We start from the raw sequence: 17,875 nt of genomic DNA on the forward strand, positions 1-17,875 counted from the left end.
CAGGCACACAGTTCAGCTTCCTAAGAAACTCACTTTCCCTTTGAAATGATCCTGAGCACCTTGCCGAGATGGCTGTGGAGATGTTCTTAGGAGCACTGGAGCCATGGCAAGGACATTGTAGGAAGCCAGAGGATTGGCTGATTAAGGCTTCCTGCAGTCAGAGCGGTAGGACATCTGACTGCAGTGCCAGATTTATGTATAAAGTAAACAAGCTATAGCTTAGGGCCCCACTCTCTTGGGGCCCCCCCAAAAAATTAAAGAAAAAAAACCTGGATGTACATTTCTAAAATATAAGATAAAAAACAAGTAAAATAAAAACTACATAAAGCAACAGTGTTTTGTGTTGTGTAGGCTCCTATGATGCAAGTCATGGGCCCCACCTGCTAGCCTGCTCCCTCAAATACCACTGCATTGCTCCTTTCTATATATAGGGTGCCTACATTCTGCTGTTTATAATTATTAGTTTACACCTATTATTATTTCATGTTACAGCAAGTTTCTAGAGACTAGATTACGAGTCTTGGTAAATTGTGTTTCTAAAAGAACTTTTGTTATTGCCAAATGCCCATGTGTTTGCATTATTAAGTTCGTTATGAATAAAAAATCATTTTAAGTTAGAGCCTAATAATTATTTCACTATTAATATACTTCTTAGTTGTATTTCAGTTCAACAATTACTTTGATAAAATACATTTTTGTTATGTGCAAGTGGCTTGAGATACCTATTGGGTCCATAAATTGCCATAATAATAATTATAATAATAATAATAATTTATTATTTATACCCCGCCCATCTGGCTGGGCCTTCCCAGCCACTCTGGGCGGCTTCCAAAAGAATATTAAAATACTATGATACATCAAACATTAAAAGCATCCCTAAACAGGGCTGCCTTCAGATGTCTTCTAAAAGTCTGGTAGTTGTTCTCTTTGACATCTGGTGGGAGGGCGTTCCACAGGGAGGGCGCCACTACCAAGAAGGCCCTCTGCCTGGTTCCCTGTAACTTGGCTTCTCACAGTGAGGGAACCGCCAGAAGGCCCTCGGTGCTGGACCTCAGTGTCTGGGTAGAACGATGGGGGTGGAGACGCTCCTTCAGGTATACTGGACCGAGGCCGTTTAGGGTTTTAAAGGTCAGCACCAACACTTTGAATTGTGCTCGGAAACGTACTGGGAGCCAATGTAGGTCTTTCAAGACCGGTGTTATATGGTCTCGGCGGCCGCTCCCTGTCACCAGTCTGGCTGCTGCATTCTGGATTAGTTGTAGTTTCCGGGTCACCTTCAAAGGCAGCCCCACGTAGAGTGCATTGCAGTAGTCCAAGCGGGAGATAACCAGAGCATGCACCACTCTGGCGAGACAGTCTGCAGGCAGATAGGGTCTCAGCCTGCGTACCAGATGGAGCTGGTACACAGCTGCCCTGGACACGGATTTAACCTGTGCCTCCATGGACAGCTGTGAGTCCAAAATGACTCCCAGGCTGCGCACCTAGTCCTTCAGGGGCACAGGTACCCCATTCAGGACCAGGGAGTCCTCCACACCTGCCCGCCTCCTGTCCCCCAGAAACAGTACTTCTGTCTTGTCAGGATTCAATCTCAATCTGTTATCCGCCATCCATCCTCCAACCGCCTCCAGACACTCACACAGGACCGTCACCGCCTTCACTGGTTCTGATTTGAAAGAGAGGTAGAGCTGGGTATCATCCGCATACTGATGAACACCCAGCCCAAACCCCCTGATGATCTCTCCCAGCGGCTGCATGTAGATGTTGAAAAGCATGGGGGAGAGGACAGAACCCTGAGGCACCCCACAAGTGAGAGCCCAGGGGTCTGAACACTCATCCCCCACCACCACTTTCTGAACACGGCCCAGGAGGAAGGAGCGGAACCACTGTATGACAGTGCCCCCAGCTCCCAGCCCCTCAAGACGGTCCAGAAGGATGTCAGGGTCGATGGTATCAAACGCCGCTGAGAGATCCAGCAGAACTAGGAAACAGCTCTCACCTTTGTCCCTAGCCCGCCGGAGATCATCAACCAGTGCGATCAAGGCAGTTTCAGTCCCATGATGAGGCCTGAATCCCGACTGGAAGGGATCCAAATGGTCCGCTTCTTCCAGGCGTGCCTGGAGTTGTTCAGGCATATAGCATATATTCAACACAAAAAAACAGTGACCATCTGTTGTTGACAAAAGGCTGGACATATAAAGGGCCCCATTACCTTCAGTAGCTGAGGGCCGCATCAAACTGAAATCTGGCCCTGAGTGACTGGCAGAATGAGAGCACATGATGCAAATTTGGAAAGGTATGTGCAGTTTTCTCAGGCTCCAGAATTTATACAGATTGCAGAATTTCGCCCTTATGGGCACCGAATTTTGATTTTTTTTTCTTCAAGCTCACAAAACAGGGAAATTAGCAAATATTGCAGTTATGGAGATCTTTGCCTTCCTGCCCCCTATAAAGCCCACTACACAGAAATGGGAAAACCCACACTTCCCAGCCCCACTTCAACTCGCCCACACTTAAGACAACTGGATGATTCAATCAGGAGAATCCAGCCAAAGAATCCAGGAACGGGAGACCCAAAGGCGCAGCCGTCTCGCGGAACCCAGCTCTCCAGCTCTCCAGAGGACCCTCCCAGGCCTCGGATGCTGCCCTCCCCAGTTCCCTCCCCAGGCCTCAATCACCACCAACACCACAAAGCATTGAGAGATTCATGTCTTTCCAAAGGAACATTTCTTGTCCAGACCATCTCTGCTGGTGGGGCCAGCTTAATCTGCCACGTCCACAATGAGAGGAGCCACGTAGTCTGAGTGGCGGATCCCGAAGGTCAAGCCACGTTGAGGGGTGTGCTGCAGGAGGAAGGAGAGACAGAGGGACAGGGTTAGGCACCGCCAGTGGAAGGGAAGGGGTGGGGGCATGGAAGGCTCTTGGCAGGCCAAGATCTCACATCACACTCTGTTCTGTCAGACCACACCCAGAGTACTTAGTCCAATTCTGAGCAGCACAATTTAAGAAGGATGTTGACAAGCTGGAAGGTGTGCAGAGGAGGGCGACCAAGAGTATATTTAATTTCTGGTTAGGTTGTCAACATGCATGCTCCTGCTTACAGAGATTGTGGAGGGATAGTAATAATAATAATAATAATAATAATAATAATAATAATAATAATAATAATAATAATATTTATATCCCGCCTTCCCCAGCCGAAGCTGGGCTCAGAGTTGCTAACAACAGTAAAAGGAACACAGTTTACATAAAATCACAACCAATTAATAGAAATACATTCTAAAATCAATTCATCCTAAAATCAATTGAGAATCAAATTAATGGCAACCATTGGGCTAGAGTTCTATGAAGATTACAAAAGGAGAGATGGGGTCAGACTGTGTGCTGGCCAAAGGCCTGGAGGAACAGCTCTGTCTTGCAGGCCCTGTCGAAAGATGTCAAGTCCCGCAGGGCCCTAGTCTCTTGGGACAGAGCGTTCCACCAGATCGGGGCCACGGCCGAAAAAGCCCTGGCTCTGGTCAAGGCCAGCCTAACCTCCGTGTGGCCCAGGACCTCCAATATGTTTTTGCTTGAAGACTGTAAGGTCCTCCGTGGGACATACTAGGAGAGGTCTGTATAGGGCTTTAAAGGTCAAGACCAGCACCTTAAACCTGACCCTGTATTCCACCAGGAGCCAGTGCAGCTGGGATAGCACCAAGTGAATGTGATCCTGCAGCGAGGACCCCATAAGGAGTTTCTCCGTGGCATTCTGCACCCACTGGAGTTTCTGGGTCAGTCTCAAGGCCTGCCCCACGTAGAGTGAGTTAGAATAATCAAGTCTGGAGGTGATGCTAATGAAGATCACCTTGCCCATCACATTTGAATGTTGGGGCAAGAGCTGTCCGCCTCTCCCACCATCCCATAAGACCCATATCTTTGCTGCAGAACAACTGCACCCCTCGCCTTCTGGTGCCACTTGTCCTCACCTTCTCAGGGCTGTAGGCTCCTGGACCCGGCTTCAAAGTGTTGTCTCCTGGGGGCATGTTGCGGGCCAGCATGCTGAAGTGGGGTGGGCGGTTCTTGTAGACGCTGGGATCCACAAGGCGGTAGTTGCAGGGCCCTGGCGTCTGTTGAGCAAGGGGAGAAAAAGGGTCACTAGGCCAGGCATGCCCAAGAGCAGTCCCAGCCACCTACCGTGGACCTCTCCAGCCCTTTCTAGGGTGCTTCAATGTCCTCTGATTATGGGCATGTGAAAGTTATTGAGCAGAACCCCATTTACCTTCTCATCATGGTTGGCATCTGTCTGTCTTGAGAGACAATGGAGTGCACTTTTGAGGGTGAAGCCAGACCACTCCGTTAGCAGCCCCAAAGGGACTGCTCTGGGGCGCAAGCCTGGGCTGTGTGTCAGGAGGTCCTGGGCTACCCAGGCGACAAGACCTCTCAGCCTCGCTAAGGTGGTCTGAAGATGTTTGGCCCCAGCTTGGCTGCAGGAGTTGCCAGAAGGAGGTGTACAAGAAGAAGAAGAAGAGTTTGGATTTGATATCCCACTTTATTACTAGCCGAAGGAGTCTCAAAGCGGCTAACACTTCTCCTTTCCCTTCCTCCCCCACAACAAACACTCTGTGAGGTGAGTGAGGCTGAGAGACTTCAGAGAAGTGTGACTAGCCCAAGGTCACCCAGCAGCTGCATGTGGAGGAGCGAAGACGCGAACGCGGTTCCCCAGATTATGAGTCCACTGCTCTTAACCACTACACCACACTGACCACAAGGCACTATCCAACAGTCTTGGAGGCTCCACACTGGATTGTATAAGGCATGCTTGGCAAATCAACACCATGATCAACTCCTGCCTGGAAACCTGTGTCCCCACTGTGGAAGGACATGTGGATCCAGAATTGGCCTCCACGGTCACTTATGGACTCATTGTTAAAACCGTGTTTATGGAAGACAATCTTACTTGGCTACCAGTGATCGCCAAAGAAGAAGGAGGAGGAGAAGAAAGAAGATTCTGTTCTGTTCTATTCTATTCTATTCTACAGTCATACCTTGGGATGAATACGCTTCAGGTTGAGCATTTCGGGTTGTGCTCTGTGGTGACCCAGAAGTAACAGAACACGTTACTTCCAGCTTTCACCGCTTGCACATGCACAGACGCTCAAAATGATGTCACGCGCATGCGCGGAAGCAGCTAACACGACCTGTGCACACGCAGACACCCAGTCGTGTCTTACGTTCCTTTCAGGATGCGAACAGGGCTCCGGAACGGATCCCGTTCACATCCAGAGGTACCACTGTATTCTATTCTATTCCATATTCTACTTATTCTGCTTGTGTTTTTTTGTGTAGCTTTTTTAAAAATTAGTTTTCTATATCTTACTGCATTATGAAAGATTCAATAAAAAAAAAATACATGCAAAAAAGAAGAAGAAAGAACATTGAATGCAAAGCATAGTCCCCCACTTTGTCCTGCATATTCCTCACACACCAGCCCCAAGAAAACTTCACGCTTGAGCCCCTCGGTCGTCGAAGAAGCAGAAGAAGACTCCTTAGCACATATTTAAAGAACACCCCCCGTTTTCTTGATTTTGCTTTCATCAAATCTGTCAGGGAGCTGCCATCAGAGCCAGAGGCGGAGGCAAGGCTCCAGAGTGATGCTGGAGAGGGTCCCAGCAGGGAGAGAGGCAGCCCATCTGCTGGGGAAGGAAATCAGCGTAACACCAGTGGTGAAGGGGGGCAGATGGGGGAATCAGAGAGGAGGCTCCACGACTCCTCGCCGGAGACCAGCGGGGAGAGCACAGGTCCTCCGCTGCCCACGCCCACCCTGCGCAGAAGACTTCCGCGCAGGGAGAGTAGGAGGAGACTTGGCATCAAAGAACTTCTTTGCTGGAAGAAGTTCAAGAAACGCCCACTGACGGATTCTGCCAGCGATTGAGACAGCCACGGATGGGTGGCTGTCCGGACAGAAAGTGTTCACCCAGGTAACCCAGCCAGGTGTGGCGACAACTTACGCATGAGCAACCCCTAGAACCATTACAAAATCGTTTCAGGGTCTCTTAAATCTCCCACTCCTGGCTGTTCGGCTGCTTACCTTGCTGAGGTCCTCATAGAAACTCCCAATCATGCTGCGTCCAAAAATGGAGTAATTGGGGGCGGTGCTCTTGCCAATCACCTTGGGCCCAAGCATGGGAGGGAGGCCGTAGGCTGCAGGCCCTAGAGGAGGAAAAGGGGAGAGAAGGGATTCAGTGCGTTACGGCATCTGGGGAACTTTCCTATTCCTCTACCCCCTGCAAATTGCTCTGTTTATCTCGTCTCTGGAAGAGTTCCAGAGAACTTGAATGCTTGCACAGTATTTTGTCGAAATATATATACAGTCATACCTCTTGTTACGTTTGCTTTATGATATGTTTTTTCAGGTTGAGTCCCGTGGCGACCCGGAAGTACCAGAAAGGGTTACTTTCGGGTTTCGCCACTTGTGCATGCGCAGACACGCAAAATAATGTCACACGCATGCACAGAAGCGGAGAATCGCGACCCACATATGCAAAGATGTACAGACACGGGTTGCGTTCCTTTCAGGTTGTGAACTGGGCTCCGGAACGGAGGTACCACTGTATACCTTTGCAAAGGGATCTTATTGCAGCCTATAGATGGGGCTGTTTTGCAATAGATCTTGTTCTTTCAAGCTTAGGTAGTATGCATTTATAGATCTGCATTGATGCACATGCACCCTATATTAGTATAACAGGAGGTCAGCAGCCAGAGGGAGGGAGCTTCTCTGTGGTTACTGCTCTCTCACCTGGTGACTGGTCATAATCGAAGTTCTTTGTCCGGGAAGCGAGAGAGTAGTTGGGGGCAGAAGGGTAGGCCAAATTCTTTGCTTTCTCTGGTGAATACCGACCTGCAAAAAGCAAAGCACACAGGGGAAAGCTGAATTCACAACAGAAACAACATTTCTGTTACTATTTTCTATTAAATTTAAACACCTCTCTTCATCCTAGGATCGCAAGAGCAGTTTACAGTACAAAAACACAAACACACATAACATAACAATGAACAAAGCAACAACTTCCCCCCACAACACATTTAAAAAGGTAAAGGATGCCTGACAGTTAAGTCCAGTTGCGAACGACTCTGGGGTTGCCACGCTCATCTCGCTTTACTGGCCGAGGGAGCCTATTCAGGTAAAATTGTCCTTTATATTCATAAGCCAGTTTTGGTGTTGTTGGTTTGTTGTATAACAGATTTCAAGACTGACCTGGGCCTGGAGTCATAAAAGACATCACATCCCTGGGGCGTCCATAGATGGAGAATGCAGGGATCCCGTCCTTGCCCCTCATAGTCATGTTGGTTGGGATGAGGTAGCCTGGCCCAGGGGAGCAACCCACTAGCTCTTGGGGCCGGCGGATCCCAAAGCTGTACGCAGGAGCCCGGTAGCGAGAAGGGTCGTGTAGCGGGTAGCCTGCAAGGAAGAGCGAGCACAGAGAGGGAAGAGGAGAACTTGAGATGGATAGGATCCATTATTCCACTTTGCTCAGCATCTTGTCCATTAACAGCAACCAAGTGGAGCAAAATGGCAACTTCCAACCCTATACTGCCTTGGAGCAGGGACAGTCTTTTCATTTTTGCAAGTAGTAGACCTTTCCACCCTCTAGTATTTGTTCAACCTTCTACACCCCTGCTCATCACAACATCCAGGGGTGAGGAATTCCACACGTTGATTCGATGCTGGGGAAAGAAGCAACTGTTAAGTATATTTGATTAATTCACACTGAAATGGAGAGCGCCTGTGTGTTTTGCTGAAAGGGTTTAACTGGAAGATTCCATTGGAACAAAAGAAGAGCTCTCTTTGCACCTAGATGGGCTGATAACTAACTGTATTTGTTCTCTGCCAACTAACACGTGAGTGTTTAACCTTAGATCAGGTGATTAAAGTATTCAATTGCAAATCAGCATCTTGGGGAGTTGGTCTTTGGTCTTTTGTTCCCAGCCAAAGTGGAAGTAAGATGTGATAATGAAGCTCTCCAGGAGATGCATAGCCTTAAGCAGGTAAAAGCAGCCTAGAATGGGAGAGAGGCACAGTTTTGATTTCTGGAAGAAGTAAAGTTATTTCTTATAAAATGCTGAGCTTGTGCTGGACATGCTCTTGATATTAAGGAACTGTTTGGATGTTTCATTTACTGTTTTTTGATCTGTTTGGAAGAAAGTTCAGAAAGTAAAGCTTTGAATCAATGTTTTACCCCAAAGGAGTTGTTTTTTATGCATCCAGTTGCTTCAAGCTGCACAATATTAATATCTGCAAAATCAGCAACCCAGACTTCTCCCAGTTTAGGATTTTGATGCTGGACTATATCACCTCTTACAGAAATGGGGTAGGGCCAGTATTTGGACTTCTTGCTTTTCACTTACCTACATTTGTTGGGAGAGCATATTTGGGTCCGGGGCTGCTGTAGAGGGCAGCGATAGGCCCTCTGGGCCGGTGAGGGCGCCAGGACCCCACCCAAACATCTGCAGACATGTTGAAATCTTTGTACTATTCTTCTTCTTGCCCTGAAAGGAGATCAGGAGGAGAAAGGAGATTATCGGGGCCATGCAACTAATGGATGCAAATCCTGAACTGGATCTGATCGATTTGAGTCAAATGCATATCATTCTGAGGCAGCTACAGTTGCTGCAGAGCAGGACAAATGAACCCAAATCAACTTGTCATGAATTCTGCTGTTACAGAACTGAAAAAGCTTTCTGGGGGGAAATAAACAAGAGTGTTGTAGTTATTAATCACATCCTGTAAGGTGAATCCTGGGGTAGGGAGATGGGGAAAAGGAGGTGAGCTGGATTTTGCTTCCATCTAGTTTCTAACCCAGGCCACACTCTCATGAAACAACCTTGACTCACAATGCTTGTTGAAAGAGATGGTGGGACACATCTTTAGTCCAAACATGTCTTTGGGATTTCTTGATTTGTACCATATACATGAACGGTGATATGTTGGGAATCTGAATACATGCAGCTACTCACACAGAGTCAATTAAGGTTTGGCAGACAGCCAGAAGGCAATCTGAAGGAGTAAGTCTGACTGGTGATAACAGAGACATGGAGACAGCCTCCTGATTGGTCAGGTTCTCTCAAGGGAGTGATAATTAATGGTCCACTAACTGGAATGTGTTGGTTCAGTAGTTCAGAGTTCAGAGTTCTGTGTGTCAGTGTAGGAGTTGTGAGTCGTGTATGAGAGAGCTAGCTAAAGATCCGTGTTCTGTTCCTGTAAATAGTCCACTGTATATAATAAACACCTAACTACAAGTTCCTGGTTCGTCTATCCTGTCTGCAGCCAAGTCACCAATTGCTTCTGTGGATTCTGCGTTTACTCTGCTAGGTCTGGCTAAGGTCCCGCAACTAGTCAGAAAGTTGCGAAACACCAAGAGGTTTTGCCAGTAGATAGTGCTATCATTGCACATCATCTTTAGGTTAGGCTGTGGTCCAGAGTCACACACCACCAATGGGCCAGAGGACCACATAGTGCTGGGATTCCACTTTGGTTTTGCTCTGTGCAGAACAGAGGAACACCAGAAGAGCCTTCTGAATTAGGCCAACAGCCCACCTAGCCCAGAATCCTGTTCTCGCAGGGGCCAGCCAGCCACAGGCCTGTGCAAGTCGGAGCCAAAGAAATAACAACTAATTGCAAATTTATTCCAAATCCAGTTATTCAGAAGAGATTCACATGGGCAATTTGCTTGCCTTTACAAGCTCTTTGGCTGCATTGCCGATTTAAAATATTCAGCCTTCTCTTCCCCACCCACCGCCCTGTTTTTTTGGTACATAATGTTTTGCTTCACTTTCCTTGCTTGTGTTAGAATATTTCTTTTCCAAAGGGAGGGGGAAAACCTTCAACATCTTTTTAAAAAAAGAATCCAACCTCAGTCACAGCAAAGAAGATGGTCGTGTGCTCTTAGAGTTGCCCACCTCAGTTTAGAGACTGTTCCCGTCACACTCTGGCCTGTGCCTGCCTGCTTGCCAGGAGAGGTGATTTGGTCGCATTGTGACCTCATGCTGATGACACTTCCCTGAAAAAGGACTGGCCTGCAAATAGACACCTGCAAATAAAGGTAAAGGTAAAGGGACCCCTGAGCATTAGGTCCAGTCGCGGACGACTCTGGCGTTGGGGCGCTCATCTCACTTTATTGGCCAAGGGAGCCGGCGTACAGCTTCCGGGTCATGTGGTCAGCATGACTAAGCCACTTCTGGAGAACCAGAGCAGCACACAGAAACGCTGTTTACCTTCCCGTCGGAGTGGTACCTATTTATCTACTTGCACTTTGTGCTTTTGAACTGCTAAGTTGGCAGGAGCAGGGACCGAGCAATGGGAGCTCACCCCGTTATGGGGATTCGAACCGCCGACCTTCTGATCGGCAAGCCCTATGCTCTGTGGTTTAACCCACAGCACCACCCACGTCCTGCAAGTAGGAAGTACCATAGAAAGCTGCCAGGCACTGAGCCAGACCCATTGGTCTATCTAGCTTTGTCCTTTCTATGCTGACTGTCAGGGGCTCTCCAGGAATCCACACAATATTCTCTCCCAGTCCCAGCTGGAGAATGTGGGGACTGAACCTGTGAGCTTCTGAATGCAAGGCAGATTCTCGGCCGCTGAGCTATGTGTCATTGAAATTCTACTCAGTATGATCCAGAGCAGAACTCCGGCATATACCGTATTTTTTGCTCCATAAGACACACCTGACCACCTAGTTTTTAGAGGGGGAAAACAAGAAAAAAAATATTCTGAGCGAAACAGTGGATGTATGATTTTTGTGGTTCATCCTGTGGCCACAGACATGTGATTTGACGGTGAGTTTGGGGTAGCCCAGTGCAAAAATCCTTAGAATCCATGTGGATCTGTGCTTTGTAACCACGTTTTTGCGCCATTGCGGCCCCACAAAACAATGGATGCATGGTTTTTTGGGTGCAGACTGTAGCCATGGACATGCTATGTGATCTGATGGTGAATTTGGGGTGACCCAATGCAAAAATCCTGAGGATCTGCTTTTTACCCCTGGGCAATTTGGCTCCAGGGACCACACATTCGCTCCATAAGATGCACAGACATTTCCCCTTACTTTTTAGGAAGAAAAAAGTGCGTCTTATGGAGCAAAAAATATGCAGAGTTAGCAGAGCAATAACTTTAACACATTGCAGGATTCCCAAAAACAGACCAGAGGCAATTGTAATTCGTCCAGCAGAGCTTTACTGCTGCTGAAAGCAAATGAGCATAATGGTCACAAATCCAATACATTCAGGATTGGCACTGACCATAAGAAATCCAGTTGCAGCAGACTTAACTGAAACTTACAATAACTTATAATAAGTCTAAACCTTAACACTAAGCATACAGTGGTACCCCGAGTTAAGTACTTAATTTGTTCCAGAGGTCTGTTCTTAACCTGAAACTGTGCTTAACCTGCAGACCACTTTAGATAATGGGGCCTCCTGCTGCTGCCGTGCTGCTGGAGCATAATTTCTGTTCTTATCCTGAAGCAAAGTACTTAACCCGAGGTACTATTTCTGGCTTAGCGGAGTCTGTAACCTGAAGCGTATGTAACCTGAAGCCTATGTAACCCAAGATACCACTGTACTGTGTACAGAACACCACATCAGAAGGAAAAGAGTCCTGGACCATGTTTCATGGGTTACCCCTGGGCCCAGCACAATTGTGCTCAAGGAAGATTCTGAGAATGCAGAGAACATGGATGTGTGCATGGAGCTGGGAGGCCCAAATGTACCGTACCCTCCTCAGGTAGGGATGGGGGGCCTCTCCATTTTGGTTCTTCTCCGGTTCTCATTTTCAATTCTTAAATTCACTTCTCTGCACGTCTGCAGCCAGTTCTCTCTCTCTCTCTCTCTCTCTCTCTCTCTTATCCTCGCCTGCCCTGTGGAACGCCCTCCCATCAAATGTCAAGGAAATAAACAACAACCTGACAGCAAACCAAGCCTTATGAGGAATGGTTGAAGGAGCTGGGTATGTTTAGCATGGAAAAGAGGAGACTGAGAGATCATAGCTATCTTCCAATATCTAAAGAGCAGTGCCTATCCCCATGGCACCATTGGCTGTTGTGGATCTGGAAAGTCAGGAATTAACACTCCAGGAGCGTTCTGATTCACTGGGTTCATTGCCCACATGACCCGGGCATTTTCCTTTGATCTGTGCTCTGTGGGGGCTGAGCTCTCTCTGGAGAGCAGTCTCTCTGTCTGAGAATGTGAGCAAGGTAGCTTCGTTTTTGTTAGAGACAGAAATCTGCGAACATGCAGCTAGATTCTGTCGGTTTTCTTTTCTGTTTGTTATGCTTCTAAATAAAGAGTGTTAGATTAGAAGCACTGGTGTTGAGCTGAGTTATTGAAGACACCACGTCGACACAGACAAGCCATTTTACGCTGCTTGTGAACTCTGCTATTATCAGGCAACTGAGAAGAGTGGCAGCGTGCGAGTGGAAGCATGTGGGTGCCATTTAAGTTTGTCGGAGTGGCAATAAATCAAATTTATTGCAGGGCCGTTGCAGCAGACTCAGTGGGTCAAAGGATTTATGACCCACAAACTTTAACACTGGCTTCCCAAATACAGTTCTGATTTTGGGGATACTTGAAGGGGAGACTCCCTGAGATGCCTCCGAGGCGTTCCCAAAGCAAAGGAAGGATTGAACTCTGATTAATACACACAGAGGCTTGAAGCAGCAAGACTCTGGGAAGGGTGCGTATAATAATCTGTGTCTACCCTCCGGCCCAGGTCGTTTTATTCACAAAAGAGCTTTTTACAGAGTGTTCGTAAGAACCAATCAGATTTCTTCTGAGCATTTCAACAAACCCCACGTGGGGACAAAGTTAAACAACAAAAACTAACTAAGCTTGCATATTTCTGGGGTAAACAAAACAGAACTACAAAGGAGTGCATTTGGTGATAAACAATCAATAGACATGATAAGAATGATGGCCAGGAGGACAGCGATCATTATCACCTTCAGGTGAGATCTGTTTCCTGGCCCTAAGATTAACATCCTAAGATTAACATATCAGAAAAGCTACATCAAAAGAAGCTGTCCACTGTCTTTGATGATTAAGGATGCCTGCCTGTCTAAGTGGGTACCTGACTTGTAAAGAAAGAGAAATGGAACAGGGATGCAGAGGTGTAGATTGATCAATAATCATATCAAAATAGTTTAAACCCAGTCAACGCAATGCTTTTATCGCTGACACAGATGGCTTACTCTATATTTGTTATACCGGTAATTCCTCATAGCAATCCCACCTGATCACTACATGCTGTTGCTATCAAAGGGTTAAAGGGTAGCAGAAACGCTCTAATCACTGAGCAGCTGGAGGTCATTAGGCTTCCAGGAACATGAGTTTGTATAAATAGTCTCCTGTGTGTTTGTTCTTCCCCTTTTCTCCCCTTTTTGGGCGTGTTTGCTGAGATGTGTGGTTCTTCGCCAGGGTTGTTTCTTGTTGTGTAAATAAACCTTATCTTTGAGTTACAAACCGCATGCTCCAAGACTCCTCTTTGAAAAGATACTGCCTCTCCTGCCCTTCTTCAACTGCTGTGCGAAATACTCTGCTGTAGTGGGACTTGTGACGATGGAAGCACACTGGGCATTTACATTAAACTAATTAAAGTTTAATGGGACAGGTTATGGGTGTTTGTACGTCAAGAAGGAGCTAAGGAGTGCAGTTCAGAGTGATTTATGCAAGGACTGGAGCGAAGTCAGAAGCGGTTGCCGACAACGAAAGCTTTCAAAGCAGCTTGAGTCCTGCAATGTGCCTAGAAAAGTTTTAAACAGGCACTGAGCAGTTTGTACTCGCTGGAAGACGTCTTATTCCTCAAGGAGCCACCTCAGCAGCTGGGAGACGGTCTACAGGTGTGTGAGTATCGTTCCTAAGCCCCAGGGAGGATGGCAGAGTCCCAGGAAAGTTTTTCTGTCCCATTTACGCGACTCAATGGGAAAAATTGGCAAGATTGGAAGGCTAGAGTGAGGGTTTGGTTGCAAGCAAAAGAGTTGTGGAGTTGTACTGAAGCACCGCCTTTACAGGCAGCTGCAGACGCGTCTGCAGAAGACAAAGCAACAGCAGCAGCTTCACAGAAACGTGACAGGAAAGCCCAAGGTCTACTAGTTTTGGCAGTGGGACCAGAGCAAATGCCTTATGTTTCTGAGTTAAAGAACACGCATGAGGTCTGGACGGTTCTGCAGCGGCTAAATTCCAGAAACACTGCGGGGGCCAAGATCCATGCTACAAGATGTTTGTTTGATTTACGTCTCCAACCGGGAGCGTGTGTGAAAGAACATATTGCCAAAATGGTGTCTGCCTTTAATCAACTAAGACAGCTGGGCATTCCTTTCTCTATGGAGCAGCAGTCATACATATTGTTGTCTTCTCTTGATAAAAGCTATGAGACTCTAGCTCTAACCTTGGAAGCTATGCCTTCAACTGAATTAACCCTTGAATACATTTCATCTCGGCTTGCAGATGAACAGGATAAAAGGCAAAGAGAAAGAGGTTTGTCTTTAAAGGGGAGTTATGCTGTGCCTAAGAGTGTTGATGCTGAGTTTGAGCACACAGTAAATGCTTTTGCAGCTAGACACTGTTTTCGCTGTGGTTCCCCTTCCCATTTAATTAGGAATTGCACACGTGAACCTGGTCAAGACAGCACCAAGGCCGTTACCCCTAGTAACCAGACAAGGAGTTCCAGGGGACGTCGAAGAAGAGAAGGAGGTCGTGGCTACTCCCACAGCACACAGCACATGGCTTCAGCAATGTCATTGATGCAAGGGCGTGGCCAAGGCAGCAATCTACGCTGGTTGATCGACAGTGGTGCATCTCACCACCTGGTGGCGCCATCTAGTGTCCGTTTGCAGAATTGCAGACATTTGCAAACCCTTAAAGTTGTGACAATGGCAGATTCAACTAAACGTTCCTTAGAGACCGTAGGCACAGTGTTCTTGAAATGTTTGCAAACAGAAATTGATGCCTACGTGCTAAAGGGATTGAAGGGGTGTATTTTGTCTGTGTCAGAACTTGATAGAAATGGGTTTAAAACTGTTTGAAAATGGGGTTTGCACTATTTCAAAGAATAACGTATCTCTTTTGCAGGTGGAATGCAGAGATGGGTTATATTATTTTGAGACAAGTCCAGATGAAGTTGAACAGGTTCATGCTGGTTGTGTGAACTCACCTACCCATAATTCTTGTGTCCATTTATGGCACCGCCGTCTGGGACATATTAATTTTCAGTATGTTAAAAGGCAACCTGAATTATCAGAAGGGTGCAAAATGAACAAATGTACTAAGTATTTGGATTGTACTGCATGCAAAAGGGCGAAGGTTCATAGATGCAGCTATCCCAGTTCAGATAGGAAATCTGACAAAGTATTCCAACTTGTGCATATGGACCTATGTGGCCCAATGCCTGTTGCTAGCATGGGAGGTTCGAGGTATGCACTGTGTCTCTCGGATGACAAAACAAAGATTACATGGTTTTTTCCTCTCAAAACAAAAGCAGATACTGCAGAAACAGTTAAAAATTGGGTTCATGCAGTAGAACTTGAATTCGGTACTAGAGTACTTGCTTTTCAGACAGACAGAGGGTCAGAATTTACCGGGTCTGTGTTGCAGAATTTCTTTAAGAAAAAGGGAATTAAGCATCGTCTGTCTACACCTTATTCCCCCCAAGAAGGAGGCGTGGCCGAACGTAAAAACAGGGTTCTGCAAGAGTTGGCAAACTCTATGTTGTTTGATGCTAAACTCCCTCAAAGTTACTGGGCGGAAGCCTGGCAGGCGGCTACTCATATTCTGAATCGAGTATATAATTCTGTTATTGGCACTACCCCTTATTTTGCTTTATATGGGAAGAAGCCCAAAATTAATTACTTTCGGGTGTTTGGATGTCCAGCCTATGTACTTATCCCAAAAGCGTTAAGGAAAAAGGGAGGTCCAAGGGCTAGGAAACTCATCTTTTGCGGGTACGAACCACACGCCAAATCTTGGAGATTCGTGAACCCAAATGGGGATACTGCAAGAGTGGTCCTCAGTAGGAGCGCTGAATTTTGTGAGCAATCCGGATGGACTCACTTACATGCTAACCCTGACATTTTGAGAGATGATTTAGGCATTTATGCTGAGAATGAAAATCCAGAGAGTAGTGAGCCAGAAGAGGATGGTGCACATGGTTCAGATGCAGATTCTGACCAGGCACAAGGTTCTTCTCCTAAGGTAGAAAAGCCAAAATCTAGGGGTGTTCCAACATCGCCAGTCAGTAGGCCTAGCAGACAGCAAAAGCGAAGCAGGTCGCCTGCAACACCAAGCCCAAGGGAGGTATCTAAACGGAGGTCTTTATCCCTAGAGGCACATCCAGGTATAAAGTCTGAGACAGATTCTGACAGCCAACGGTCAGAGGGGGCACAAGAGGAACAATTGCGCAGGTCAAATCGTGCCACAAAGGGCAAGCCACCAGAGCGGTTTAAGGTGACAAGTGTATACGTAAATATGGCACAGTGTGAGCCAGATAGCTATATGGAGGTACAACAGCTTCCAAGCTCAGAAGCCGTTAAGTGGCAGGAAGCAATGGAAAAAGAGATGGCTTCAATGAAGTCTCTCGGTGTGTTTACAAGTACAGAGCTTCCGAAAGGGCAACAAGCTGTAGGTTGTCGATGGGTATATCGTTTAAAGCCCACAACTACTGAAGAGTTGCAATATAAAGCCCGGCTAGTTGCAAAAGGGTTTTCGCAGCGCAAAGGTGTTCACTATTCTCAAATCTATGCCCCAACTTCAAGATCGGAGTCATTAAGAATGCTTTTAGCCTCTTCAGCTAAGAAGGGAAATAAGCTGTTTCATTTTGATGTCAATGTGGCTTATTTAAATGCAGACTTACAGGAGGAAGTCTATATGACACCACCACCAGGTTTTGAAGGAGACAAGCCAAACCAGGTCTGGCGCCTACACAAATCCATTTATGGGTTGAAACAGTCCGCCCGTAATTGGAATTCCTGCTTAAACGATGCTCTAGAGAGCATGGGGTTCAGAAAGAGCGCAGCAGATGCGTGTCTTTATCTAAAAGGCTCGGGATGTGAACAAGAAGCAGTCTGGATATTCATTGACGATTTATTATACAGTGGAAAGGATGATAAACTTGCACAACAATTTGCCACAAAGCTTGGAGAAAGGTTTCAGATAAAATCACTAGGCAATGTATCTGTTTATCTAGGAGTTAAAATTCAGCAAGATGAAAATGGGAACTATTGGCTCAGCCAAGAAGCTAAGATCCAGCAGTTGCTGGAAAGGTTTAAAATGGACAACTGTGCTGGTGTTAAAACCCCAATGGAGCTAAGTTACACAAAGGATGCTCAAGCCGAGCAACAGGCAGAGTTCTCTAATCCCGGGGTTTACCAGTCAGCGATAGGCAGTCTACTCCACATTGCACAGTGGACTCGGCCCGATATAACATATGCTGTCAACATGCTGTGTAGACAAGCTGAAAAACCATCAATGCATGCTTGGCAAGGAGTAAAAAGAGTTTTAAGGTATCTCCAAACTACCAAAAGGTTTCGCTTAAAACTATCAGCAGAGGGCAGCACACAACTTGAATGTTGGGCCGACAGCAGTTGGGCAGATGCTGGACCAGATAGAAAATCAGTGTCAGGAATGGCGATAAAATTTGGAAATGCACTAATTGGTTGGAGATCAAGAAAGCAATCACTTATAGCTTTAAGTTCAACTGAATCTGAGTTCAATGCATTATCAGATGTATGTAGAGAACTGGAATTTTATAAGCAACTGGTACAAGAATTGTTTGGAGAATGTTCCCTACCTATCAGAGTGTGGGAAGACAATCAACCTTGTATTAAACTAGCTAAATCAGGTCAATTCAAGG

General features: G+C 46.6%; 2 protein-coding genes across 2 annotated transcripts in view; one reads left to right on the forward strand and one right to left on the reverse strand.

Annotated features, from left to right (window-relative positions):
- The window catches only part of TYMP (thymidine phosphorylase), a 242,030-nt gene that overhangs the window by 24,712 nt on the left and 199,443 nt on the right, over positions 1-17,875 (forward strand). The window lies entirely within an intron of this gene.
- Positions 2,694-10,001, reverse strand: LOC310826204 (ciliary microtubule associated protein 1A-like). Its single transcript, XM_083700943.1, has 7 exons — positions 9,887-10,001; positions 8,383-8,523; positions 7,232-7,435; positions 6,773-6,874; positions 6,065-6,186; positions 3,963-4,103; positions 2,694-2,840 (listed from the first exon to the last, which is right to left on the reverse strand). The coding sequence occupies exons 2-7, from the start codon at positions 8,489-8,491 to the stop codon at positions 2,760-2,762; spliced, it is 759 nt and encodes a 252-aa protein (XP_083557069.1). The 5' UTR covers positions 8,492-8,523; positions 9,887-10,001; the 3' UTR covers positions 2,694-2,759.

The sequence above is a fragment of the Podarcis gaigeae genome (genome assembly GCF_964106915.1).
Source record: "Podarcis gaigeae genome assembly, chromosome: 10".
Lineage (NCBI taxonomy): Eukaryota > Metazoa > Chordata > Lepidosauria > Squamata > Lacertidae > Podarcis > Podarcis gaigeae.